Genomic DNA, 23848 nt, shown 5'->3' on the forward strand with positions numbered 1-23848 from the left:
TCTGTCATTCGGGGGGAGCTCAAAGTAAAGCCGCTGCTCCTCCACATCGAGAGGAGCCAGATGAGGTGGTTCGGGCATCTGGTCAGGATGCCACCCGAACGCCTCCCTAGGAAAGTGTTTCGGGCACGTCCGACCGGTAGGAGGCCACGGGGAAGACCCAGGACACGCTGGGAAGACTATCTCTCCCGGCTGGCCTGGGAACGCCTCGGGATCCCCCGGGAGGAGCTGGACGAAGTGGCTGGGGAGAGGGAAGTCTGGGCTTCCCTGCTTAAGCTGCTGCCCCCGCGACCCGACCTCGGATAAGCGGAAGAAGATGGATGGATGGATGGATTGTGTACAATATGTGGAATGCAAATAATGACATGCAATTGCTCGGATGCTACCGTAAAGACAATTTGCATACACTATAAAAAGACAACAACGCTATGTTAAACTTTTTTGTTCCATCTCCAAAACACTGATGTCTTAAATGGTGTGTAGTTTTACTCTAGTTTAGTGTTTAAAGTCTCTTCCCTTGACACTGTTGCTCATGGGAGAATCAGTTCTGAAAGTAAAACAACTTTGAAGCCAAACAGTATTACATAACTTATGTGTTCAAATTTGGAGTAAAAAAACAACAACAATAGCAGCAATTGTGTGCGGCAAAACGCCAAAACAGTATAGACTACAACTAAATTAACCTCGGCACAATGCATTTTGAGCTCCAATGAAAGGGTGCTGTCAAAAGTACTGCAGGGGCAGCTTTTGACAATGCAAACACAACAAAAATGGAACAAACTATACTGCTTGTGTAGCAGGTCCTTCCCGTCAACTTGATATGGACTCAGGTTACATCGCATAGTAAACACCTGTTACATAACAACTTTGACTCCTGCAGGCCACACAGAAACTAGTTAGCTCTGTTTTAAGACACATTTCTGCACGCATGTACTGGACTGAAATTACAGTTTGGAAACAAGTCTCATATACTCTTAAACTGGACACACTTTTAAAACAAGGCAGTTTTCTGCTGGGCATGTACTACAGGGCTATCCAAAATATGGCTCAGTGGCATCTTAAATAATGTCCCGTAATATTTGTTTAGTAACATTGAAGCTAATACTCAACATACATGTCAATCTTTTTTGGCATGAAATCATGTTATTAGTCAATGAACATGTCTCTTACATTACACCCAAAAGCGCATAACTATTTATATTTAGCAATATAAAAAACCTTTCCGCCCACGGTGCAAATAATTAAAAATCAAGTTAACATACATGTGCCAAACAGTGTCACCTGCCCACTGAACTGTGTTGACTTTATTAAAAGTGTCTAAGCACCATACACAATTCAAAAATTACACCCATTTATAATATGTATGTATACAGGTAAAAGCCAGTAAATTAGAATATTTTGAAAAACTTGATTTATTTCAGTAATTGCATTCAAAAGGTGTAACTTGTACATTATATTTATTCATTGCACACAGACTGATGCATTCAAATGTTTATTTCATTTAATTTTGATGATTTGAAGTGGCAACAAATGAAAATCCAAAATTCCGTGTGTCACAAAATTAGAATATTACTTAAGGCTAATACAAAAAAGGGATTTTTAGAAATGTTGGCCAACTGAAAAGTATGAAAATGAAAAATATGAGCATGTACAATACTCAATACTTGGTTGGAGCTCCTTTTGCCTCAATTACTGCCTCAATTACTGCGTTAATGCGGCGTGGCATGGAGTCGATGAGTTTCTGGCACTGCTCAGGTGTTATGAGAGCCCAGGTTGCTCTGATAGTGGCCTTCAACTCTTCTGCGTTTTTGGGTCTGGCATTCTGCATCTTCATTTTCACAATACCCCACAGATTTTCTATGCGGCTAAGGTCAGGGGAGTTGGCGGGCCAATTTAGAACAGAAATACCATTGTCCGTAAACCAGGCACGGGTAGATTTTGCGCTGTGTGCAGGCGCCAAGTCCTGTTGGAACTTGAAATCTCCATCTCCATAGAGCAGGTCAGCAGCAGGAAGCATGAAGTGCTCTAAAACTTGCTGGTAGACGGCTGCGTTGACCCTGGATCTCAGGAAACAGAGTGGACCGACACCAGCAGATGACATGGCACACCAAACCATCACTGATGGTGGAAACTTTACACTAGACTTCAGGCAACGTGGATCCTGTGCCTCTCCTGTCTTCCTCCAGACTCTGGGACCTCGATTTCCAAAGGAAATGCAAAATTTGCTTTCGTCAGAAAACATGACTTTGGACCACTCAGCAGCAGTCCAGCTCTTTTTTTCCTTAGCCCAGGTGAGACGCTTTTCGCGCTGTTTCTTGGTCAACAGTGGCTTGACACGAGGTATGCGGCAGTTGAAACCCATGTCTTTCAAGCGTCTCTTGGTGGTGGATCTTGAAGCACTGACTCCAGCAGCTGTCCACTCCTTCTGAATCTCCCCCACATTTTTGAATGGGTTTTTTTTCACAATCTTGACCAGGGCGCGGTGATCCCTATCGCTTGTACACTTTTTCTGACCACAGTTTTTCCTTCCCTTTGCCTCTCCATTAATGTGTTTGGACACAGAGCTCTGAGAACAGCCAGCCTCTTCAGCAATAACCTTTTGTGTCTTTCCCTCCTTGTGCAATGTGTCGATGGTTGCCTTTTGGACAGCTGTCAAATCTGAAGTCTTCCCCATGTTTGTGTAGGCTTCAGAACTGGACTGAGAGACCATTTAAAGCCCTTTGCAGGTGTTTTGAGTTAATCAGCTGATTAGTTTGTGGCACCAGGTGTCTTCAAAATGTAACCCTTACACAATATTCTAATTTTGTGACACATGAAATTTTGGATTTTCATTTGTTGCCACTTCAAATCATCAAAATTAAATGAAATAAACATTTGAATGCATCAGTCTGTGTGCAATGAATAAATATAATGTACAAGTTACACCTTTTGAATGCAATTACTGAAATAAATCAAGTTTTTCAAAATATTCTAATTTACTGGCTTTTACCTGTATATATGATCTTTGGGACCCTACCGGTTGATAGCAAAAATATTAGTAAAAAAAAAGTATTATTATGACCTCAGTGACACCCCCAACCGGAGAGTGAATAACAGACCTGCAATCAGGCACGCATTTTAACCCCTGAACTCGCCCGCACCCTTTGCCTCTCTCTCTCTCTTCAGCCTCACATCTGCGGCACACTTCACCCGCTGGTCTCGTCAACGTGCATTTTGTGGCGTGCTCATGAATCACCGAGCTGCAACAATGGATTAAGGCTGACTGTTGCAACCCATCAGACTTTTTCTAGCATCTTCCTGCATGCGAGGACTTGCATTTTGAGGACGCATCATTAGAAAGGCGCCCACACTTTCTGGGCAGCAATCAAGCGGCCTCTATCACACAGGAAAAAACCTGCCAGGTGAACAGCTGATTTTACTACTTCCGCTGCTGACGTAACCTGACTGGCGTCCCATATGTCACCATAGGATGAACAAATATAGTACTGCGCTAGCCTAGGACTATAATAGCCATACACAGCTTCTCCAGCAGGGATTCTCAAATAGCGGCACGGGGGTCACCTGTGGCCCGTGACTTGTTTGTCATTGGCCAGCCACAATACAAAAAAACACCTGCAAAAATTGGTTTTATGAGAAAAAAATTAAATTTTGACTAGAGCCAATAATAAAACCACAAAGCTTTGTCTTTTTAAAAAAATGTTACACACACACACACACACACATACAGTATATATATATATATATATATATATATATATATATATATATATATATATACACACACACACACACACTCATTAATATACATACCGTACATATACAGTGGGGCAAAAAAGTATTTAGTCAGCCACCAATTGTGCAAGTTCTCCCACTTAAAATGATGACAGAGGTCTGTAATTTTCATCATAGGTACACTTCAACTGTGAGAGACAGAATGTGAAAAGAAAATCCAGGAATTCACATTGTAGGATTTTTAAAGAATTTATTTGTAAATTATGGTGGAAAATAAGTATTTGGTCAATAACAAAAATTCAACTCAATACTTTGTAATATAACCTTTGTTGGCAATAACAGAGGTCAAATGATTACTATAGGTCTTTACCAGGTTTGCACACACAGTAGCTGGTATTTTGGCCCATTCCTCCATGCAGATCTTCTCGAGAGCAGTGATGTTTTGAGGCTGTCGCCGAGCAACACGGACTTTCAACTCCCTCCACAGATTTTCTATGGGGTTGAGGTCTGGAGACTGGCTAGGCCACTCCAGGACTTTCAAATGCTTCTTACGGAGCCACTCCTTCGTTGCCCGGGCGGTGTGTTTGGGATCATTGCCACGTTTCATCTTCAAAGCTCTCACTGATGGAAGGAGGTTTTGGCTCAAAATCTCACGATCCATGGCCCCATTCATTCTTTCCTTAACACGGATCAGTCGGCCTGTCCCCTTAGCAGAAAAACAGCCCCAAAGCATGATGTTTCCACCCCCATGCTTCACAGTAGGTGTGGTGTTCTTGGGATGCAACTCCGTATTCTTCTTCCTCCAAACACGTCGAGTTGAGTTTATACCAAAAAGTTCTATTTTGGTTTCATCTGACCACATGACATTCTCCCAATCCTCTGCTGTATCATCCATGTGCTCTCTAACAAACTTCAGATGGGCCTGGACATGCACTGGCTTAAGCAAGGGGACACGTCTGCCACTGCAGGATTTGATTCCCTGTCGGCGTAGTGTGTTACTGATGGTAACCTTTGTTACTTTGGTCCCAGCTCTCTGCAGGTCATTCACCAGGTCCCCCCGTGTGGTTCTGGGATTTTTGCTCACCGTTCTCATGATCATTTTGACCCTACGGGATGAGATCTTGCGTGGAGCCCCAAATCGAGGGAGATTATCAGTGGTCTTGTATGTCTTCTATTTTCTGATAATTGCTCCCACAGTTGATTTTTTCACACCAAGCTGCTTGCCTATTGTAGATTCACTCTTCACAGTCTGGTGCAGGTCTTCAATTATTTTTCTGGTGTCCTTCGACAGCTCTTTGGTCTTGGCCATAGTGGAGTTTGGAGTCTGACTGTTTGAGGTTGTGGACAAGTGTCTTTTATACAGATAACGAGTTCAAACAGGTGCCATTAATACAGGTAATGAGTGGAGGACAGAAGAGCTTCTTAAAGAAGAAGTTACAGGTCTGTGAGAGCCAGAGATCTTCCTTGTTTGAAGTGACCAAATACTTATTTTCCACCATAATTTACAAATAAATTCTTCAAAATTCCTACAATGTGATTTCCTGGATTTTTTTTCACATTCTGTCTCTCACAGTTGAAGTGTACCTATGATGAAAATTACAGACCTCTGTCATCATTTTAAGTGGGAGAACTTGCACAATCGGTGGCTGACTAAATACTTTTTGCCCCACTGTGTGTATGTATATATATATATATATATATATATATATATATATATATATATATATACGGTATATAGTTGACACATTGGTAGATCTTGCTTTGGTTTATGTCTGAGACCAGGGACCTTGGGTTCAACAAGGTTGGTGATCACTGCTCTATATATAATACTATAAACTGGCGTTAAGTGAAAGCAGTTGTGTTCTTCAAATTGGTAGTAGAACGACACAGAATGTCCTTCATACCGACAGCCATCAGACTGTATAATGCATATGTTCCTTCTTGACTGTACTTAAATGTAGAATATATGTATAATATATTTATATTATTCACATGTGAACAATGATGTATAATAGACTGTATTTATATTATTCACATGTGAATAATGCTGTATAGTATTTATTGTCTATTGTGAGCGAACTGTGGTGCTGAATTGCCCCCAGGGATCAATAAAGTACTTTCTATTCTATTCTAGTGCAACAATATCGTACATTCAGATTATGGCTGTCACAAGGTAGTTTTCACATGCTGATAACATCATATTTATCCAGTTAAGTTCTTTAGCGGGAAAACATTTGAACAAATTACAAATACTTAAAAATATTTAAAAATAAATAAATATACATATATACAAATATATATATATTTCAAATTAACGTTTTATTCTATTTTACTATTTTATTTTAAAACCAATTTGAATTGCTGCTAAAATAAATGAACTGCAATTTACAGCAGCAGTTAAATAAGAGGGAATATTTGCACAGTATCTGAATCCTGCACAAAATAAACTATTGTGTGGGATATAATTACAACACCAAAAAACAGATTGTTGACGTTCACAATACCACATCGGGTGAAATATCTTTCAAAGCTGAATAAATTGACCTTCAGCAAATAGCAGGCAGGAACAGACACATTCCTTGCATTTGCAATCCTCTCAACACACGTCATTCTAACTGCGCCATCTTTACAAGCACCGAGACATAATGGAATACGTCACATGGGGAGGGAGGCGTGGTCATCCTCCCTTGACTTACACAGTGAGTGGCTGCTTCCATTTGGGGCTGTGGGTGTTGTTGCACTTCTCGGTTTTTTTGGACTGGCCATCCACGGTGACTTCCACGTAAGGACTGGGACCGAACCAGTTTTTCTTGTTCTCTTTCAGTTTCGCTGATAGCACTGAAGCAGGTAGACAAGAGAGAGAGAGAGAGAGAGCCCAGTAAGTAGATATTCACAAGATATTTCCGGGACAATGAGCTTGCAGGTATAATGCCTATGCCTCGGAGGCAAGGAGGATTAAGAAGATCATACTTCCTTATTCTTCAAAACAAAACTTAAGGAAGTTGTGTAGGAATTATTGAAGTGAAGTTACCAACGATTTGTAGCTGTGCCTTTATATGGTAACCATTGGAACTGGCTGCCCTGGTGACTTCACTTGCCATGACATAGGGCTGGGATGAAGGCCTGTCGCACACAGAACAAAATCAGCACACAAAACATCTCCAAACGGTAATATTAGCATCGGACATAACAACAATAGAAGTGTTTGGATTTATTCACAAGTATAATAAAGCAGTGCTTCTCACATTTTTTACATCAAGTTAAGGCTGGGAGATATAATCGATATATCGCGGGTTTGTCTCTGTGCGATATAGAAAATGACTATATGGTGATATTGGAGTATACGTTCTCATGCAGTTGCTTTTAGCTGCGGGGCATTAAACTGCATGCGTTTCTCCCTCTTTCCCGCCTCTCCTTCTCACAGAGACTTTAAAACAAGCCCACCTTCTTACATACTAACACGTGAGCAACGTCACACGCTCCCGCGGAGCGAGAGGTAGCGACATGGTAACTAAGGCTGAAACGACGCGTCAACGTAGTCGACGTCATCGGTTACGTAAATACGTCGACGCCATTTTTGTGCGTCGATGCGCCGCATATTTACGTCACACTACTGTCATGGCAGATCGCAAAGCAGACGGTGCGAGCGAGGGGAAAAAAGCACGCCAAAAGTCATCAAAAGTGTGGGAGTATTTAAATAAACGGCCTAATAACGTTGTTGTATGCACACTGTGTCGAGCGGAAATGGCCTATCATAGCAGCACAACGGCTATGAACGAACATTTGAAAAGAAAACACCCGACAGCGTTCTTGCCATCACCATCAACTAGTCAATCGTCCGCGTGAGTATACGTTGTCATCATTACACAAAAACATGAATGTGTCATTTGTATCTGCGTTGTAAATTCATAAACTAAAGCACCGTTTCGCTCTGAGAGGAGCGTTTGGCGTGCCTGTTCAGTGTTTACAAAGACGCGCTCCTCTTTAACGCTGTGGAGAGGCGGGGCCGGCGAGCGAGAGGCGAGGCGCGCCGGGAGAGACGCCGCAATCGTGCCCAGGTGCGCGATCCGCGCACCTGGGCACAATCATCCAATCTCCTCTCGCTGAAGAAAAGGGGAGCAGCAGAGAGAGAGGGAAGAGAGACTGGGAGGAGCCATAGTGAAGGTGACGTGGAGCGAGAGAGGAGGAGAGACAGAGACAGAGGACGACGAGCGAGCGAGGAAGAGGAGCTGAAAAGCGAGGAAAGAAAGAGAAAAGAGTTGGAAGAGAAAATACTTTGTGTAAAATTAGAAGATTGTAAACCTGGCAAAGCCGTCGGGCGTTCAGTCTGTCGGTCCTGAAAGAACCCCACGGCACAAGACGTGTCACAAACGCTAACGTTAATTAGTTGTGCAAATACGTTTTACAACATTAACAGTTACATATACTATGTACAAACGAACAATTAACTTTCACTTTAATCATACTATCATTGTTGTGTTATTAAGCAAAATAAGCAATACTTTTACTTTTGTTGAAATGTTTACACTGTTGTTACAGAATATTTTTTTTTGTATTGGATGTTTATCTTTATTTTTGCACATTTTAGCAAATAAGCAATACTTTTACTTTTGTTGAAATGTTTACATTGTTACAGATTATTTTCGTTTTGCACTTTTTTGCATTGGATGTTTATCTTTATTTTTGCACATTTTAAAGCAAAATAAGCAATACTTTTACTTTTGAAATGCTTATATTATTGAAGAATATTAAGATTTGCACCAGATGTTTACTTTTATATTTGCACATTAAAAAGCAAATAAGCTACTTTTAATTTTGTTAAATGTTAAAAGTTTTAAATGTCTACATTGTTACAGAATATTTTGTCATGTTGTTGTCAATGTTGACTGAGTGGCCATACTTTTTTTTTTTTGTAAATAAAAGCCATGCCTTTTGAAAAAACTGGCCTACATTTATTTTTTCATCTTTATTTTAAATAAAAAAAAATAATCGGTAAAAGGACAAATAATCTATAGATTAATCGAAAAAATAATCTATAGATTAACCGATTAATCGAAAAAATAATCTATAGATTAATCGATAGAAAAATAATCGTTAGCTGCAGCCTTAATGGTAACGTTAGCTGTGATGCTAACAGCTAACGGTGTGGTTTGAGTGGTAATACGAGACAAAGAATGTGTAAATCTGGTAACAAATGGAGGAATAATTAATTCCCAAGAAAACAGCACGGGGTCCATCGTCTGACGGTGGTTTGGCTTCAAGCGGGAAGATGTCTTTACATGTCAACATCTCCGTTCGGTGCCACACCAACTAAATGCAGAAGCAACTATTTCCACATCAACAAAGGACATATACTATTTGATATGCAGCTCATTTTTATGTGACACTTATTGAAACATCTTCACAAAAGTGCACTAATAGCTTGTTTTAAAATGTCTCTGACAATCTTGCACTTTCTGTTTTGAAATGACATGAATGTTTGTGCCACTGCTTAATAACTGTTTAATAAATACACTTTTGCTGAATTGACTTAGTTTTGATTTCCCTCTCTGCATGAAAGTTTAAAATAAGCAAATATTAATGCAGTATGAACAAGAATGTTTTAATGTAGACATGTAGAATCATCATACTGCTGTGATTATATGCATCAAGTGTTCATTCAAGGCTAAGGCAAAATATCCACATATATATGGTGTATCGTGACATGGCCTAAACATATCCACATACAGTGGGGCAAAAAAGTATTTAGTCAGCCACCAATTGTGCAAGTTCTCCCACTTAAAATGATGACAGAGGTCTGTAATTTTCATCATAGGTACACTTCAACTGTGAGAGACAGAATGTGAAAAAAAAATCCAGGAATTCACATTGTAGGATTTTTAAAGAATTGATTTGTAAATTATGGTGGAAAATAAGTATTTGGTCAATAACAAAAATTCAACTCAATACTTTGTAATATAACCTTTGTTGGCAATAACAGAGGTCAAATGATTACTATAGGTCTTTACCAGGTTTGCACACACAGTAGCTGGTATTTTGGCCCATTCCTCCATGCAGATCTTCTCGAGAGCAGTGATGTTTTGAGGCTGTCGCCGAGCAACACGGACTTTCAACTCCCTCCACAGATTTTCTATTGGGTTGAGGTCTGGAGACTAGCTAGGCCACTCCAGGACTTTCAAATGCTTCTTACGGAGCCACTCCTTCGTTGCCCGGGCGGTGTTTTTGGGATCATTGTCATGCTGGAAGACCCAGCCACGTTTCATCTTCAAAACTCTCACTGATGGAAGGAGGTTTTGGCTCAAAATCTCACGATACATGGCCCCATTCATTCTTTCCTTAACACGGATCAGTCGGCCTGTCCCCTTAGCAGAAAAACAGCCCCAAAGCATGATGTTTCCACCCCCATGCTTCACAGTAGGTGTGGTGTTCTTGGGATGCAACTCAGTATTCTTCTTCCGCCAAACACGACTAGTTGAGTTTATACCAAAAAGTTATATTTTGGTTTCATCTGACCACATGACATTCTCCCAATCCTCTGCTGTGCTCTCTGGCAAACTTCAGACGGGCCTGGACATGCACTGGCTTAAGCAGGGGGACACGTCTGGCACTGCAGGATTTGATTCCCTGTCGGCGTACTGTGTTACTGATGGTAACCTTTGTTACTTTGGTCCCAGCTCTCTGCAGGTCATTCACCAGGTCCCCCCGTGTGGTTCTGGGATTTTTGCTCACCGTTCTCATGATCATTTTGACCCCACGGGATGAGATCTTCCGTGGAGCCCCAGATCGAGGGAGATTATCAGTGGTCTTGTATGTCTTCCATTTTCTGATAATTGCTCCCACAGTTGATTTTTTCACACCAAGCTGCTTGCCTATTGTAGATTCACTCTTCACAGTCTGGTGCAGGTCTACAATTCTTTTCCTGGTGTCCTTCGACAGCTCTTTGGTCTTGGCCATAGTGGAGTTTGGAGTCTGACTGTTTGAGGCTGTGGACAGGTGTCTTTTGTACAGATAACAAGTTCAAACAGGTGCCATTAATACAGGTAACGAGTGGAGGACAGAAGAGCTTCTTAAAGAAGAAGTTACAGGTCTGTGAGAGCCAGAGATCTTCCTTGTTTGAAGTGACCAAATACTTATTTTCCACCATAATTTACAAATAAATTCTTTAAAATTCCTAGAATGTGAATTCCTGGATTTTGTTTCACATTCTGTCTCTCACAGTTGAAATGTACCTATGATGAAAATTACAGACCTCTGTCATCATTTTAAGTGGGAGAACTTGCACAATCGGTGGCTGACTAAATACTTTTTTGCCCCACTGTATATATGGTGTATGGTGACATGGACTAAACATATCCACATATATATGGTGTATCGTGACATGGCCTAAAAATATCGAGATATTCAAAAAGGCCATATGGCCCAGCCCTACATCAAGTAATACATCATGTTTTATTATTGCTGGGCAAGTAGCACTGCTTTTACTACCTTCACTTATCTTCGCCAATTATCTTTGTTCTGGCAGGTGAATAAAAGGGTGTCCTGATATGATGACAATATTTCTTGTTCTCTTTAACAGAACAGTGAACAAATAAATAATAAATAAATAATATGTCATAGTAAGCATAAAAATATTAAATAAATAAATAATAAATAATCTTTATCTCAATATTAAAAAAAAGGAGAAAAAAAACATAATTCTTGTTCTGTGTACTTTGTAAACTCTTGTAGTTGAACAGTCTCTTAAATTGAATCATATTGGTGCTTTGTTTGATTTTTTTACTTAATCCGTTCCATAATTTAATTCCACATACTAATATACTAAAGGTTTTAAGTGTTGTACAAGCATACAAATGTTTTAAATTAGATTTTCCTCTACGGTTATATTCCTCCTCTTTTGTTGAGAAGAATTGTTGTACATTCTTGGCGAGCAGGTTATAGTTTGCTTTGTACCGTATTTTCCGCACTATTAGCCGCACCTAAAAACCACAAATTTACTCAAAAGCTGACAGTGCGGCTTTTAACCCGGTGCGCTTTATATATGGATTAATATTACGATTCATTTTCATAAAGTTTCGATCTCGCAACTTCGGTAAACAGCCGCCATCTTTTTTCCCGGTAGAACAGGAAGCGCTTCTTCTTCTACGCAAACAACCGCCAAGGTAAGCACCCGCCCCCATAGAACAGGAAGCGCTTCTTCTTCTACTGTAAGCAACCACCCGCCCGCGTAGAAGAAGAAAAAGCGCGCGGATATCACCGTACGTTTAATTTCCTTTGTGTGTTTACATCTGTAAAGACCACAAAATGGCTCCTACTAAGCGTCAGGGATCCGGTTCATGAAAAGACGCAATCTCTCCATCCGGGAATGAGAAGTCATCCTTCACTGTGGTTCTAGCTTGCCATGCTAATGGCCAGAAACTTCCACCCATGGTGATATTCAAAAGGAAGACCTTGCCAAAAGAGACCTTTCCAGCCGGCGTCATCATAAAAGCTAACTCGAAGGGATGGATGAAGAAAAGATGAGCGAGTGGTTAAGGTAAGTTTAAGTTTACGCGAAGAGGCCGGGTGGCTTTTTTCACGCAGCTCTGTCCATGTTGATATACGTATGTTTGTGATTGCACATTTGCGTACATTTTGGGAGTGAACAGAGTTGTTAGAACGCTGGTTTTTAATATATTATTAAAGTTTGACTGACCTATCTGACTGTTTTTTTGACATTCCTTTAGCGCAGTTAGATGCGGCTTACAACACCGGGCGGCTTATAGGTGGACAAAGTTTTGAAATATGCCGTTCATTGAAGGCGCGGCTTTTAACCCAGGGCGCCTTATGGTGCGGAAAATACGGTACATCATTTTAGCTGTTTGCAAATGCACCAAATCGTTGAATTTCAATATTTGTGATTTAATGAATAAAGGGTTTGTATGTTCTCTATATCCAACATGATGTATTATTATAACTGATCTTTTTTGTAACACAGTTAATGAATGAAGCTCACATTTGTAGTTGTTTCCTCATATTTCTACACAATAACTCAGATATGTAACACTAGCGAGCAGTAAAGAATGAGAGTCTGTGAGTTTATCAAAGTGCAGTTATCAATCACGGTTTTTCGATCGTTTTAATTTAAAACGGTAACACTAACCATCAGTTATCATTACTATTGTTTTTCGTTACATCCTTAATGTGTATCGTATGTATTGCTCAGATTTAAATGATGTCACGTTCGGCTCATTAAATATGCGAGGTGGTCTGGTCTCAATGGGTACTTGGGGCGGTATAGCCCGGGTTGGTAGAGTGGCCGTGCCAGCAACTTGAGGGTTCCAGGTTCGATCTCCGTTTCTGCCAACCTAGTCACTGCCGTTGTGTCCTTGGGCAAGACACTTTACCCACCTGCTCCCAGTGCCACCCACACTGGTTTAAAAATGTAACTTAGATATTGGGTTTCACTATGTAAAGCGCTTTGAGTCACTAGAGAAAAGCGCTATATAAATATAATTCACTTCACTTCACTACTAAGCACCGTTTAGCCTTTCTTGATGGAAAATACCTTACGCTTGCGTTGTTTTCAGCTGTACGAACCGTTCAAATTGCGAAAAGGTTAAACGTTTCTCAGACTTCCTCAAGTAATCAAGAAGGGTAGAAGAGTGCAAGATTTCATGCTGGCAGGCACTCCAGTCAAAGCAGAGCTGAAGAACGCACAAGTTTGCTGTGACCACTTTGTTGTTAGATATATTTGAAATATACTTCCCTCGTTCAGTATTTACCATTAATATTGTTTGTATTTTAATTTTTAACAAACAGAAACCTCTACTGCGGCTGTTGTGGATCGGTGGAGGGAATACTTCGAAGACCTCCTCAATCCCATCAACACATCTTCCAATGAGGAAGCAGTGCCAGGGGAATCTGTGGTGGGCTCTCCTATTTCTGGGGCTGAGGTTGCCGAGGTAGTTAAAAAGCTCCTCTGTGGCAAGGCCCCGGGGGTGGATGAGATTCGCCCGGAGTTCCTTAAGGCTCTGGATGCTGTGGGGCTGTCTTGGTTGACAAGAATCTGCAGCATCGCGTGGACATCGGGGGTGGTACCTCTGGATTGGCAGACCGGGGTGGTGGTTCCTCTCTTTAAGAAGGGGAACCGGAGGTGTGCTCCAACTATCGTGGGATCACACTACTCAGCCTTCCCGGTACGGTCTATTCAGGTGTACTGAAGAGGAGGCTACACCGGATTGTCGAACCTCGGATCCAGGAGGAACAGTGTGGTTTTCCTCCTGGTCGTGGAACGGTAGACCAGCTCTATACTCTCGGGAGGGTCCTTGAGGGTGCATAGGAATTTGCCCAACCAGTCGACATGTGCTTTGTGGACTTGGAGAAGGCATTCGACCGTGTCTCCCGGGAAGTCCTGTGGGGAGTGCTCAGAGAGTACCATACTGATCATACCGGTCCACTCCCTGTATGATCAGTGTCAGAGCTTGGTCCGCATTGCCGGTAGTAAGTCGGACCCGTTTCCAGTGAGGGTTGGACTCCGCCAAGGCTACCCTTTGTCACTGATTCTGTTCATAACTTTTATGGACAGAATTCTAGGCGCAGTCAGGGCGTTGAGGGGGATCTGGTTTGGTTGCTGCAGGATTAGGTCTCTGCTTTTTGCAGAAGATGTGTTCCTGATGGCTTCAACTGGCCAGGATCTTCAGCTCTCACTGGATCGGTTCGCAGCCGAGTGTGAAGCGACTGGGATGAGAATCAGCACCTCCAAGTCAGAGTCCAAGGTTCTCGCCAGGGAAAGGGAGGAGTGCCATCTCCAAGTTGAGGAGGAGATCTTGCCCCAAGTGGAGGAGTTCAAGTACCTCGGAGTCTTGCTCACGAGTGGGGGAAGAGTGGATGGTGAGATCGACAGGCGCATCGGTGCGGCGTCTTCAGTAATGCGGACGCTGTATCGATCCGTTGTGGTGAAGAAGGAGCTGAGCCGGAAGGCAAAGCTCTCAATTTATTGGTTGATCTACGTTCCCATCCTCACCTATGGTCATGAGCTTTGGGTTGTGACTGAAAGGACAAGATCACGGGTACAAGCGGCCGAAATTAGTTTCCTCCACCGGGTGGCGGGTCTCTCCCTTAGAGATAGGGTGAGAGGTTCTGTCATCCGGGAGGAACTCAAAGTAAAGCCGCTGCTCCTCCACATGGAGAGGAGCCAGATGAGGTGGTTCGGGCATCTGCTCAGGATGCCACCCAAACGCCTCCAGAGGAAGATGTTTGGGGCACGTCAGACCGTCAGGAGGCCACGGGGAAGACCCAGGACACGTTGGGAAAACTATTCCTCCCGGGAGGAGCTGGACGAAGTAGCTGGGGAGAAGGAAGTCTAGGCTTTTCTGCTTAGGCTGCTGCCCCCGCGACCCGTCCTCGGATAAGCGGAGGAAAATGGATGGATAGATGGAATTACTGGTTTGCAAAAAATATTTTTTAACCCAAATAGGTGAAATTAGATCATCTCCCACGGCACACCAGACTGTATCTCACGACACACTAGTGTGCCGTGAAACACTGGTTAGAGCAGTGGTTCTTAACCTTGTTGGAGGTACGGAACCCCACCAGTTTCATATGCGTATTCACCAAACCCTTCTTTAGTGAAAAATAAAATGTTTTTTTTCAAATTCAAGACAAAGTTATATGTTTTTGGTAACACTTTAGTATGGGGAACATATTCTAAGTAACAAAGACTTAATTTTGAATTATTTGGTTATGGTTGGGGTCAGGGTTAGAGGGTTAGGGTTAAAATTAGGCCATGCCGAATAAGGCATTAATAAGTACTTAATAATGACTAGGTAAGAGTCAGTATGTAACTAATTTGCATGTTAATAATCAAGTAATTAATGGTGAATATGTTCCCCATACTAAAGTATTACCATGTTTTTTTACTGGTGCACAAAATTAACCGTGCATGAACATCACCTTGTTCAAAGAACAAAACCAACACAGTGCATAAACTCACAACAAATTACACACCTGCAACTCAGTCTGACTTCTGCTGTTGCCGTATCTGTAATACGCCGACAGGGAGAAGTTTTTATTTACGTGTACAGCTCCACTAATGGACATTGGAGTGTTACTTTCAAAGGCAAAATTAAAGTATTGCTAGAAACATACTTTTATATGGGACTTTATTGTATTATATGTATAGTACATGCTCCAAAAAGAAAAAAGCATAAAACACCACCAGAATTAGAGATATTGCAAGTCAAAGTGATGAAGTGACTGTTTTCACTGCTGGACTCTAGAAAGAGGTCCACAGCCTCCGAAGCAGAACCTCCAGGTTCTGTAACAGCTTCTTCCCTCAGCCCGTAAGACTCTTGAACGCATCATAATTAAATTATCCTCTCAACTCCCCCCAAAACGGATTTACTCGCTGGAATAAAAAAGACAATATAACATACATCCATAAACGTGGACGCATGTGAAAAAGTGCAATATATTTATCTGTACAGTAACCTATTTATTTATTTATATATGCACCTTATTGCTTTTTTATCCTGCACTACCACGAGCTTATGTAACGAAATGTCGTTCTTATCTGTGCTGTAAAGTTCAAATTTGAATGACAATAAAAAGGAAGTCTAAGTCTGAAGCTTAGTGTTACGCTCATGACTTGGTGTAACTAAACATTACCCTATAAGATGAAGGCAATTGCATTTTATTGATATTTGAAATTTATTCAATGTTTATAAATGAATATTTAAATATACTAAATTTAAAAAAAGGGAATAAATATTCAAAATAAGATCATTAAATTAAATCTAGTTTGGTTACGTCATCATGAGCGCAACACAAGGTTGTAAAAAACGGCAATTCTAAATAAGATGTCAAAAGCAAACTGAAATCAAATACACACAGCTTAAAGATTGATCAATACCTACCGTATTTTCCGCACTATTAGCCGCACCTAAAAACCACAAATTTACTCAAAAGCTGACAGTGCAGCTTTTAACCCGGTGCGCTTTATATATGGATTAATATTACGATTCATTTTCATAAAGTTTCGATCTCGCAACTACGGTAAACAGCCGCCATCTTTTTTCCCGGTAGAACAGGAAGCGCTTCTTCTTCTACGCAAGCAACCGCCAAGGTAAGCACCCGCCACCATAGAAAAGGAAGCGCTTCTTCTTCTACTGTAAGCAACCACCCGCCCGCGTAGAAGAAGAAAAAGCGCGCGGATAATACCGTACCGGTACGTTTCATTTCCTTTGTGTGTTTACATCTGTAAAGACCACAAAATGGCTCCTACTAAGCGTCAGGGATCCGGTTCATGAAAAGACGCAATCTCTCCATCCGCACACGGATTACTATTTCACAGCAACTGATATTCCTGTGAACCGCACTGTGGATACAACGGGAGCACGTACGGTGAATATTCGCACCACAGGGAATGAGAAGTCATCCTTCACTGTGGTTCTAGCTTGCCATGCTAATGGCCAGAAACTTCCACCCATGGTGATATTCAAAAGGAAGACCTTGCCAAAAGAGACCTTTCCAGCCGGCGTCATCATAAAAGCTAACTCAAAGGGATGGATGAAGAAAAGATGAGCGAGTGGTTAAGGTAAGTTTAAGTTTACGCGAAGAGGCCGGGTGGCTTTTTTCACGCAGCTCTGTCCATGTTGATATACGATTCCATGCGCGCCCACATCACGCTGGTTTTAATATATTATTAAAGTTTGACTGACCTATTTGACTGTTTTTTTGACATTCCTTTAGCGCAGTTAGATGCGGCTTACAACACGGGCGGCTTATAGGTGGACAAAGTTTTGAAATATGCCGTTCATTGAAGGCGCGGCTTATAACCCAGGGCGCCTTATGGTGCGGAAAATACGGTATTTAAGTTTAGTAATACTTAAATATGATGATTTATCAAAATATAAAAGAAATATACCTGAACAGAACGCTCATGATGGTTACACCAAAAAAAGTAACGCTATGAATCGCGTTTTTCCAAGTTTTTGGGGCATTTTTATGCTATTTCCAAGCATCTCCTTTTTATTATCGTTGATTTTAAATGGTCAAACTAATGCATATTATATATGCATGCCCTAGTAAACCAAAAAAAAGGCATTTATTTTGATTGTTACATTTTGAAGTACATTTGTGCAGGTGGGTGCGAATGTACCCATTACCAGAGCTGTACACTTCCACCATGGGTGTCAAACTCTGACCCGCGGGCCAAATTTGGCCCGCCGTGTAATTTCACTTGGCCCTTGAGGCGATATCAAATTAACACTAGAGCTGGCCCGCCGATTATATACAGCGGCGGTGCCGCGGTAACACCGTATTCACCGCTAATTGTCATACTTGCCGACTCTCCCGGGAGACTCCCAAATTTCAGTGCCCCTCCCGAGAATCGTCACGTCCCCTTTTCGTCCAGTCCAACGGGTGCTGACCCAGTCACATAATATGTGCGGCTCTGGCACGCACACAGAAGTGAATGCAACGCATACTTGATCTTCAGCGATACAGGTTACACTGAGGGTGCCAGTATAAAGAACTTTAACATTGTTAGAAATATACGCCACACTGTTAATCCAAACCAAACAAGAATGACAAACACATTTCGGGAGAACATCCGCACAGTAACACAATATAAACACAACAGAACAAATACTTTGCAGCACTAACTCTTCCGGGACGCTACAAGGTGTGTGTGTGTGGGGGGGTGGTGTATATTGTAGCGTCCCAGAAGAGTTAGTGCTGCAAAGAGTTCTGGGTATTTGTTCTGTTGTGTTTATGTTGTGTTCTCCCAAAATGTGTTTGTCATTCTTGTTTGGTGTGGATTCACAGTGTGGCGTATATTTCTAACAATGTTAAAGTTGCTTATACGGCCACTCTCAGTGTAAACTGTATCGCTGTTGATGAAGTATGCGTTGCATTCGCGCATGTGTGCGTACAGAAGCCGCACATATCTTGTGACTGGGCCGGCACGTTGTCAGAAGGGGATGAAAAGCGGACATGACGACAGCAGACGTTAAAAGCAGTGCCTGTAAGGCACGCCCCCAAGACTGTTGAATACGAGATATAATGACTAAGGCTGAAACGACGCGTCGACATAGTCGACGTCATCGATTACGTAAATACGTCGACGCCGTTTTTGTGCGTCGACGCGTCGCATACCGTATTTCCTTGAATAGCCGCCGGGGCGCTAATTCATTTAAAACCTCTTCTCACTACTTACCAAAAGGCGTGGGGTAAATTTAGGCCTGCGCTTATAAATTTGAGTGTGATGTAAGGATACCATCATGAAAAGCACATTTAATAAAAAAAAAAAAACATTATTATGGTCTTACCTTTACTTATGAGTCCATGCACAGCTGCTTCTGATCAAAAGCATTGATAACTTGTTTATAGAAGTCTTCCTTATCTTCCTTCAGTTTTAAAAGTCTCGATGGAGATATTCCTTTAAGTATTACCTCCTGCTTCCATTGAAAGTCCAGTTTAGAAAACTGTTTTATTTTAGATATGTAATCCTCCATGTTAAAAGTGCTCCCTCTTGTGGCTTGTTGTCTTCTTCTGCAGCACCGGTCTTCTGCAGTACCGGTAGTCGCAAGAAGGATCACTAGCGCCCTCTACCACCAGGAGGCGGGAGTCATTTAATGACTCATATTTGACACACGCAGCTACGGTATATTAATAAAACATAGCTGCTTACTGTTCTTTTTAGCATATTCAATAGCTTGGACCTTAAATCCTACGGAATAGCTCTTAATCTTCTTCCCTTTATGCGATTTCAAATTATTGAAATCAGCCTCCTCCATTTTGAAAATGATGACAGGTGAAATGTCACTCATGACGTGACGAGTTTGACCCGGCGGAAGTTCTAGACATATGCTAATTATTTTGCGAAACGAGTTTGACCCGGCGAAAATTCCAGACATGCGCTAATAAAATTAATATTTTGCAAAACGAGTTTGATCCGGCGTTAATCCTGAGCCGGCGGTAAGGCCAAGCATGCGCTAATTATTTTGCGAAACGAGTTTGACCCAGCAGTAATTCGAGGCATGCGAATACTATATACCCGGCGCCAATTCAAGGAAATACGCACTTTTTTGTATTGGATGTTTGTCTTTATTTTTGCACATTTTAAAGCAAAATAAGCAATACTTTTACTTTTGAAATGCTTATACTATTGCAGAATATTAAGATTTGCACTGTATGTTTATTCTATATTTGTACATTAAAAAGCAAATAAGCTACTTTTAATTCTGTTAAATGTTAAAAGTTTTAAATGTTTACATTGTTACAGAATATTTTGTCATGTTGTTGTCAATGTTGACTGAGTGGCCATACTTTTTTTGTTTGTAAATAAAAGCCATGCCTTTTGAAAAAACTGGCCTACATTTATTTTTTTCATCTTCATTTTAAATAAAAAAAAAAATCGGTAAAAGGAAAAATAATCTATAGATTAATCGATTAATCGAAAAAAATAATCGATAGAAAAATAATCGTTAGCTGCAGCCTTAATAATGACTGATGAACACTTTCGTTCGATAATGAAGGTTGCCTCAGCTCAAAGCCTGAGCCCCGACATTAATGAACTAGCATCCAAGAAAAGATGCCAGGTATCTGGCTTGGGCACATCAGATTAGATCAGTGTGTTGCAAATTGAGCAGTTTAAAGTCCAGAATGGTTGGTTTATTCATTATTTTATTTTCAAATGTATTAGCCTGTGGAAAAAGTTAATGTTGATATTTACCTCAGAAGGCTGCAATAGAAAAGAGGCATTCAATTTTTATTTAAATTGTATTTGATATGCCATTGATATTCTTTAATTATTATTATTATTATTATTTGAAACTCGATTTTGCATGTCACTATAAAGTTATATAAGCCTTGCTTGTTCAATATTTAATACAAAACTTGTTTGGGTCCCTATCAGAAGTGGGTAGTAACGCGCTACAATTACTCCGTTACATCTACTTGAGTAACTTTTGGGATAAATTGTACTTCTAAGAGTAGTTTTAATACAACCTACTCTTACTTTTACTTGAGTATATTTATAGAGAAGAAACGCTACTTTTACTCCGCTACATTTATCTACATTCAGCTCGCTACTCGCTACTAATTTTTATCGATCGGTTAATGCACGCTTTGTTTGTTTTGGTCTGTCAGACAGACCTTCATAGTGCCTGCGTTTCACCAAATGCAGTCACTCGTGACGTTCACTCTGTTCCACCAATCAGATGCAGTCACTGGTGACGTTGGACCAATCAAACAGAGCCAGGGGTCACATGACCTGACTTAAACGAGTTGAAAAACTTATTGGGGTGTTACCATTTAGTGGTCAATTGTTCGGAATATGTACTGTACTGTGCAATCTACTAATAAAAGTTCCAATCAATCAATCAAAACTGTGAAGGAAAAAAGACAATTTTTTATTTCAACCGTACATCCCGTCAAAAGCCTAAAGACTGACTGCACAGTTCCTGTCTTCACAATAAAAGTGCCGCTCCATTGCGCCTGCGCTTTCAAAATAAGAGTCTCCGAAAGCCAGCGCAAACAAGCTAGCAAGCTACGGAGTTTGCCGCCAATGTATTTCTTGTAAAGTGTATAAAAACGAATATGGAAGCTGGACAAATAAGATGCTAAAAACCAACCACTTTCATGTGGTATTAGAAAGGAGGAACTTTTTTTCTCCTCCATTTGAAAATGTGGACGTTATCAGCACTACTGTCTGATTACAATCAATGCAAGTCATCACAATCAGGTAATACACCAACTTATATTCTTGTCTTCATGAAAGAAAGGAATCTATATGTGTTAAACATGCATGTACCGTATTTTCCGCACTATAAGGCGCACCTAAAAACCACAAATTTTCTCAAAAGCTGACAGTGCGCCTTATAATCCGGTGCGCCTTATATATGGGTTAATATTAATATTAATTTTCATAAAGTTTCGGTCTCGCAACTACGGTAAACAGCCGCCATCGTTTTTCCCCGTAGAAGAAGAAGAAGCGCGCGGTGCATGCTGGGATATGTGACGTTTCATTTCCATTTGTGTGTTTATGTAAAGACCCCAAAATGGCTCCTATTAAGTGTGTTGTCTGTCTAATTATAAATAATGCAGACGAGGCGTGTTAACTGAGTTCTCAACGTTTACTCACAGCGTGCTCATAACCACATTCTAACTGCCAGCATACAACAACGCTTCTCAGGGCTACCGCGCATGCTCGTCACTATCGTTGCATGCTGGGTAGTGTAGTTGTTATATTTGCTAGCTCATAACATCACATTAAGAGACATGCTTACGCGCTTAATTCAATACTCGCCGTCATTCCGGGTGGATTGACAAAAGACCTCCAGCCGCTAGATATTGGTGTCAACAGGGCATTCGAAGCTAGACTGCTAACTGCGTGGGAACAGTGGATGACAGAAGGCGAACACACGTGACGTTCACCAAGACAGGGAGACAGCGCCGGACGACATACGCCAACATCTGCCAGTGGATCGTAAATGCCTGGGCTGATATTTCGGTCACAACTGTGGTCCGAGCTTTCCGGAAGGCAGGATTCACAGAACAACAGCGACACTGACTCCCGATGACTTCGACGAGACGGAACCGGCCATTTTGGATACCACGCTTGCGCAACTTTTCAATTCGGACACCGAAGACGAAGAATTCGAAGGATTTACGAATGAAGAATAACTTCAGAAGGTGAGCGCTATGTTTATTTTGTGTGTTGTGACATTAACGTTCGAGCAACATTATGTTACTATTGCTCTACACCATTTTGAATTTTACTATGTTTGTGATTGCACATTTGCGTACATTTTGGGACAGAGTTGTTAGAACGCTGGTTTTCAATATATTATTAAAGTTTGACTGAACTATCTGACTGTTTTTTTGACATTCACTTTAGCACAGCGTTTTTTTGACATTCACTTTAGCGCAGCGTAGGCGCGGCTTATAGTCCGGGGCGGCTTATTGGTGGACAAAATTATGAAATATGTAATTCATAGAAGGTGCGGCTAATAATCCGGTGCGCCTTATAGTGCGGAAAATACGGTATATATATATATATATATATATATATATATATATATGATGTGTGTGTGTGTATGTTACTCATCAGTTACTCAGTACTTGAGTAGTTTTTTCACAACATACTTTTTACTTTTACTCAAGTAAATATTTGGGTGACTACTCCTTACTTTTACTTGAGTAATAAATCTCTAAAGTAACAGTACTCTTACTTGAGTACAATTTCTGGCTACTCTACCCACCTCTGCCCCTGCCCTAAGGGTTCGATCGAACGCAGGTTAAGAACCACTGGGTTAGAGTGTATGGTTGATACAAGTTATTGGTACGGGTTTGTTTTGTACTTAGCTAACTCCCACTTTAAGCTATAGTTTGTTAATGTTAAACACATTAGAGTCAAATCTCCACTGTTTTATGACAGCAAAGTTGAAGGCATGAGCACTGCAGACGGAGCTAAAGCGAGGTCGGGAAGCGGGTTGTTGTTATTGTTGTTGAAGGAGCGGTTTGTTGTTGTTGTTGTTGTTAAAGGAGCGGTTTGTTGTTGTTGTTGAAGGAGCGGCTCGTTGTTGAAGGAGCGGCTTGTTGTTGTTGTTGTTGAAGGAGCGGTTTGTGCTGCGTGAGAATGTTTTCTGCTCTGGTATGCTAGCTAACTGTTAGCATGCTAGCTTCAGTCGGCACCATCATTAACAACATGGCAGGGACACCGAAGTCTACGGCTGGGAAAGGGAAAAAGGGGCCCGGTTAGTGGTGTCGGTTTCTTACCCGAACTCCAGGGTGAACTTCAGTGGCGTCCAGCCCCCCTTGGAGCAGGTTGTTTTGGGGGAGAGTCGCGGGTTTTACTTCAAGGAAGCACAAACTTCGACCATCTTCCTCAACTCTTATCACGTGACTGCTGGGACTTCAGGCGGAGCATGCGCAGTAAAACTCAACAACTAGACTGTTGTCGACAAAAAAAACAATAACTAAGTGTTATGTTTTATTTTTATTTTTTTTTACAAAATGTTATCTCCCTGGGAATACATCTTAATTTAGCTACACAAGTGTTGTCACACAGTACAGTAATGATAAAAAAAAAATAAAAAAAATAAAAAATACTATGTTTTATACCTTTTCTCGCCAA

At 41.1% G+C, this 23848-nt stretch overlaps 1 protein-coding gene across 1 annotated transcript in view; it reads right to left on the reverse strand.

Moving 5' to 3' along the window:
• Positions 1 to 23618, reverse strand: part of itchb (itchy E3 ubiquitin protein ligase b) — an 82025-nt gene extending 58407 nt beyond the window's left edge. The window contains exons 1-3 of the mRNA XM_061973696.2: positions 23491 to 23618; positions 6761 to 6852; positions 6426 to 6567 (exon numbers count right to left, since the gene is read on the reverse strand). Of these exons, the coding sequence (XP_061829680.2) occupies positions 6426 to 6567; positions 6761 to 6830 (212 nt within the window). The 5' untranslated portion in view covers positions 6831 to 6852; positions 23491 to 23618. The remainder of the gene's footprint in view (positions 1 to 6425; positions 6568 to 6760; positions 6853 to 23490) is intronic.
• Positions 23619 to 23848: the final 230 nt, after the last annotated feature.

The sequence above is a fragment of the Nerophis lumbriciformis genome, linkage group LG01, assembly GCF_033978685.3.
Source record: "Nerophis lumbriciformis linkage group LG01, RoL_Nlum_v2.1, whole genome shotgun sequence".
Classification (NCBI taxonomy): domain Eukaryota; kingdom Metazoa; phylum Chordata; class Actinopteri; order Syngnathiformes; family Syngnathidae; genus Nerophis; species Nerophis lumbriciformis.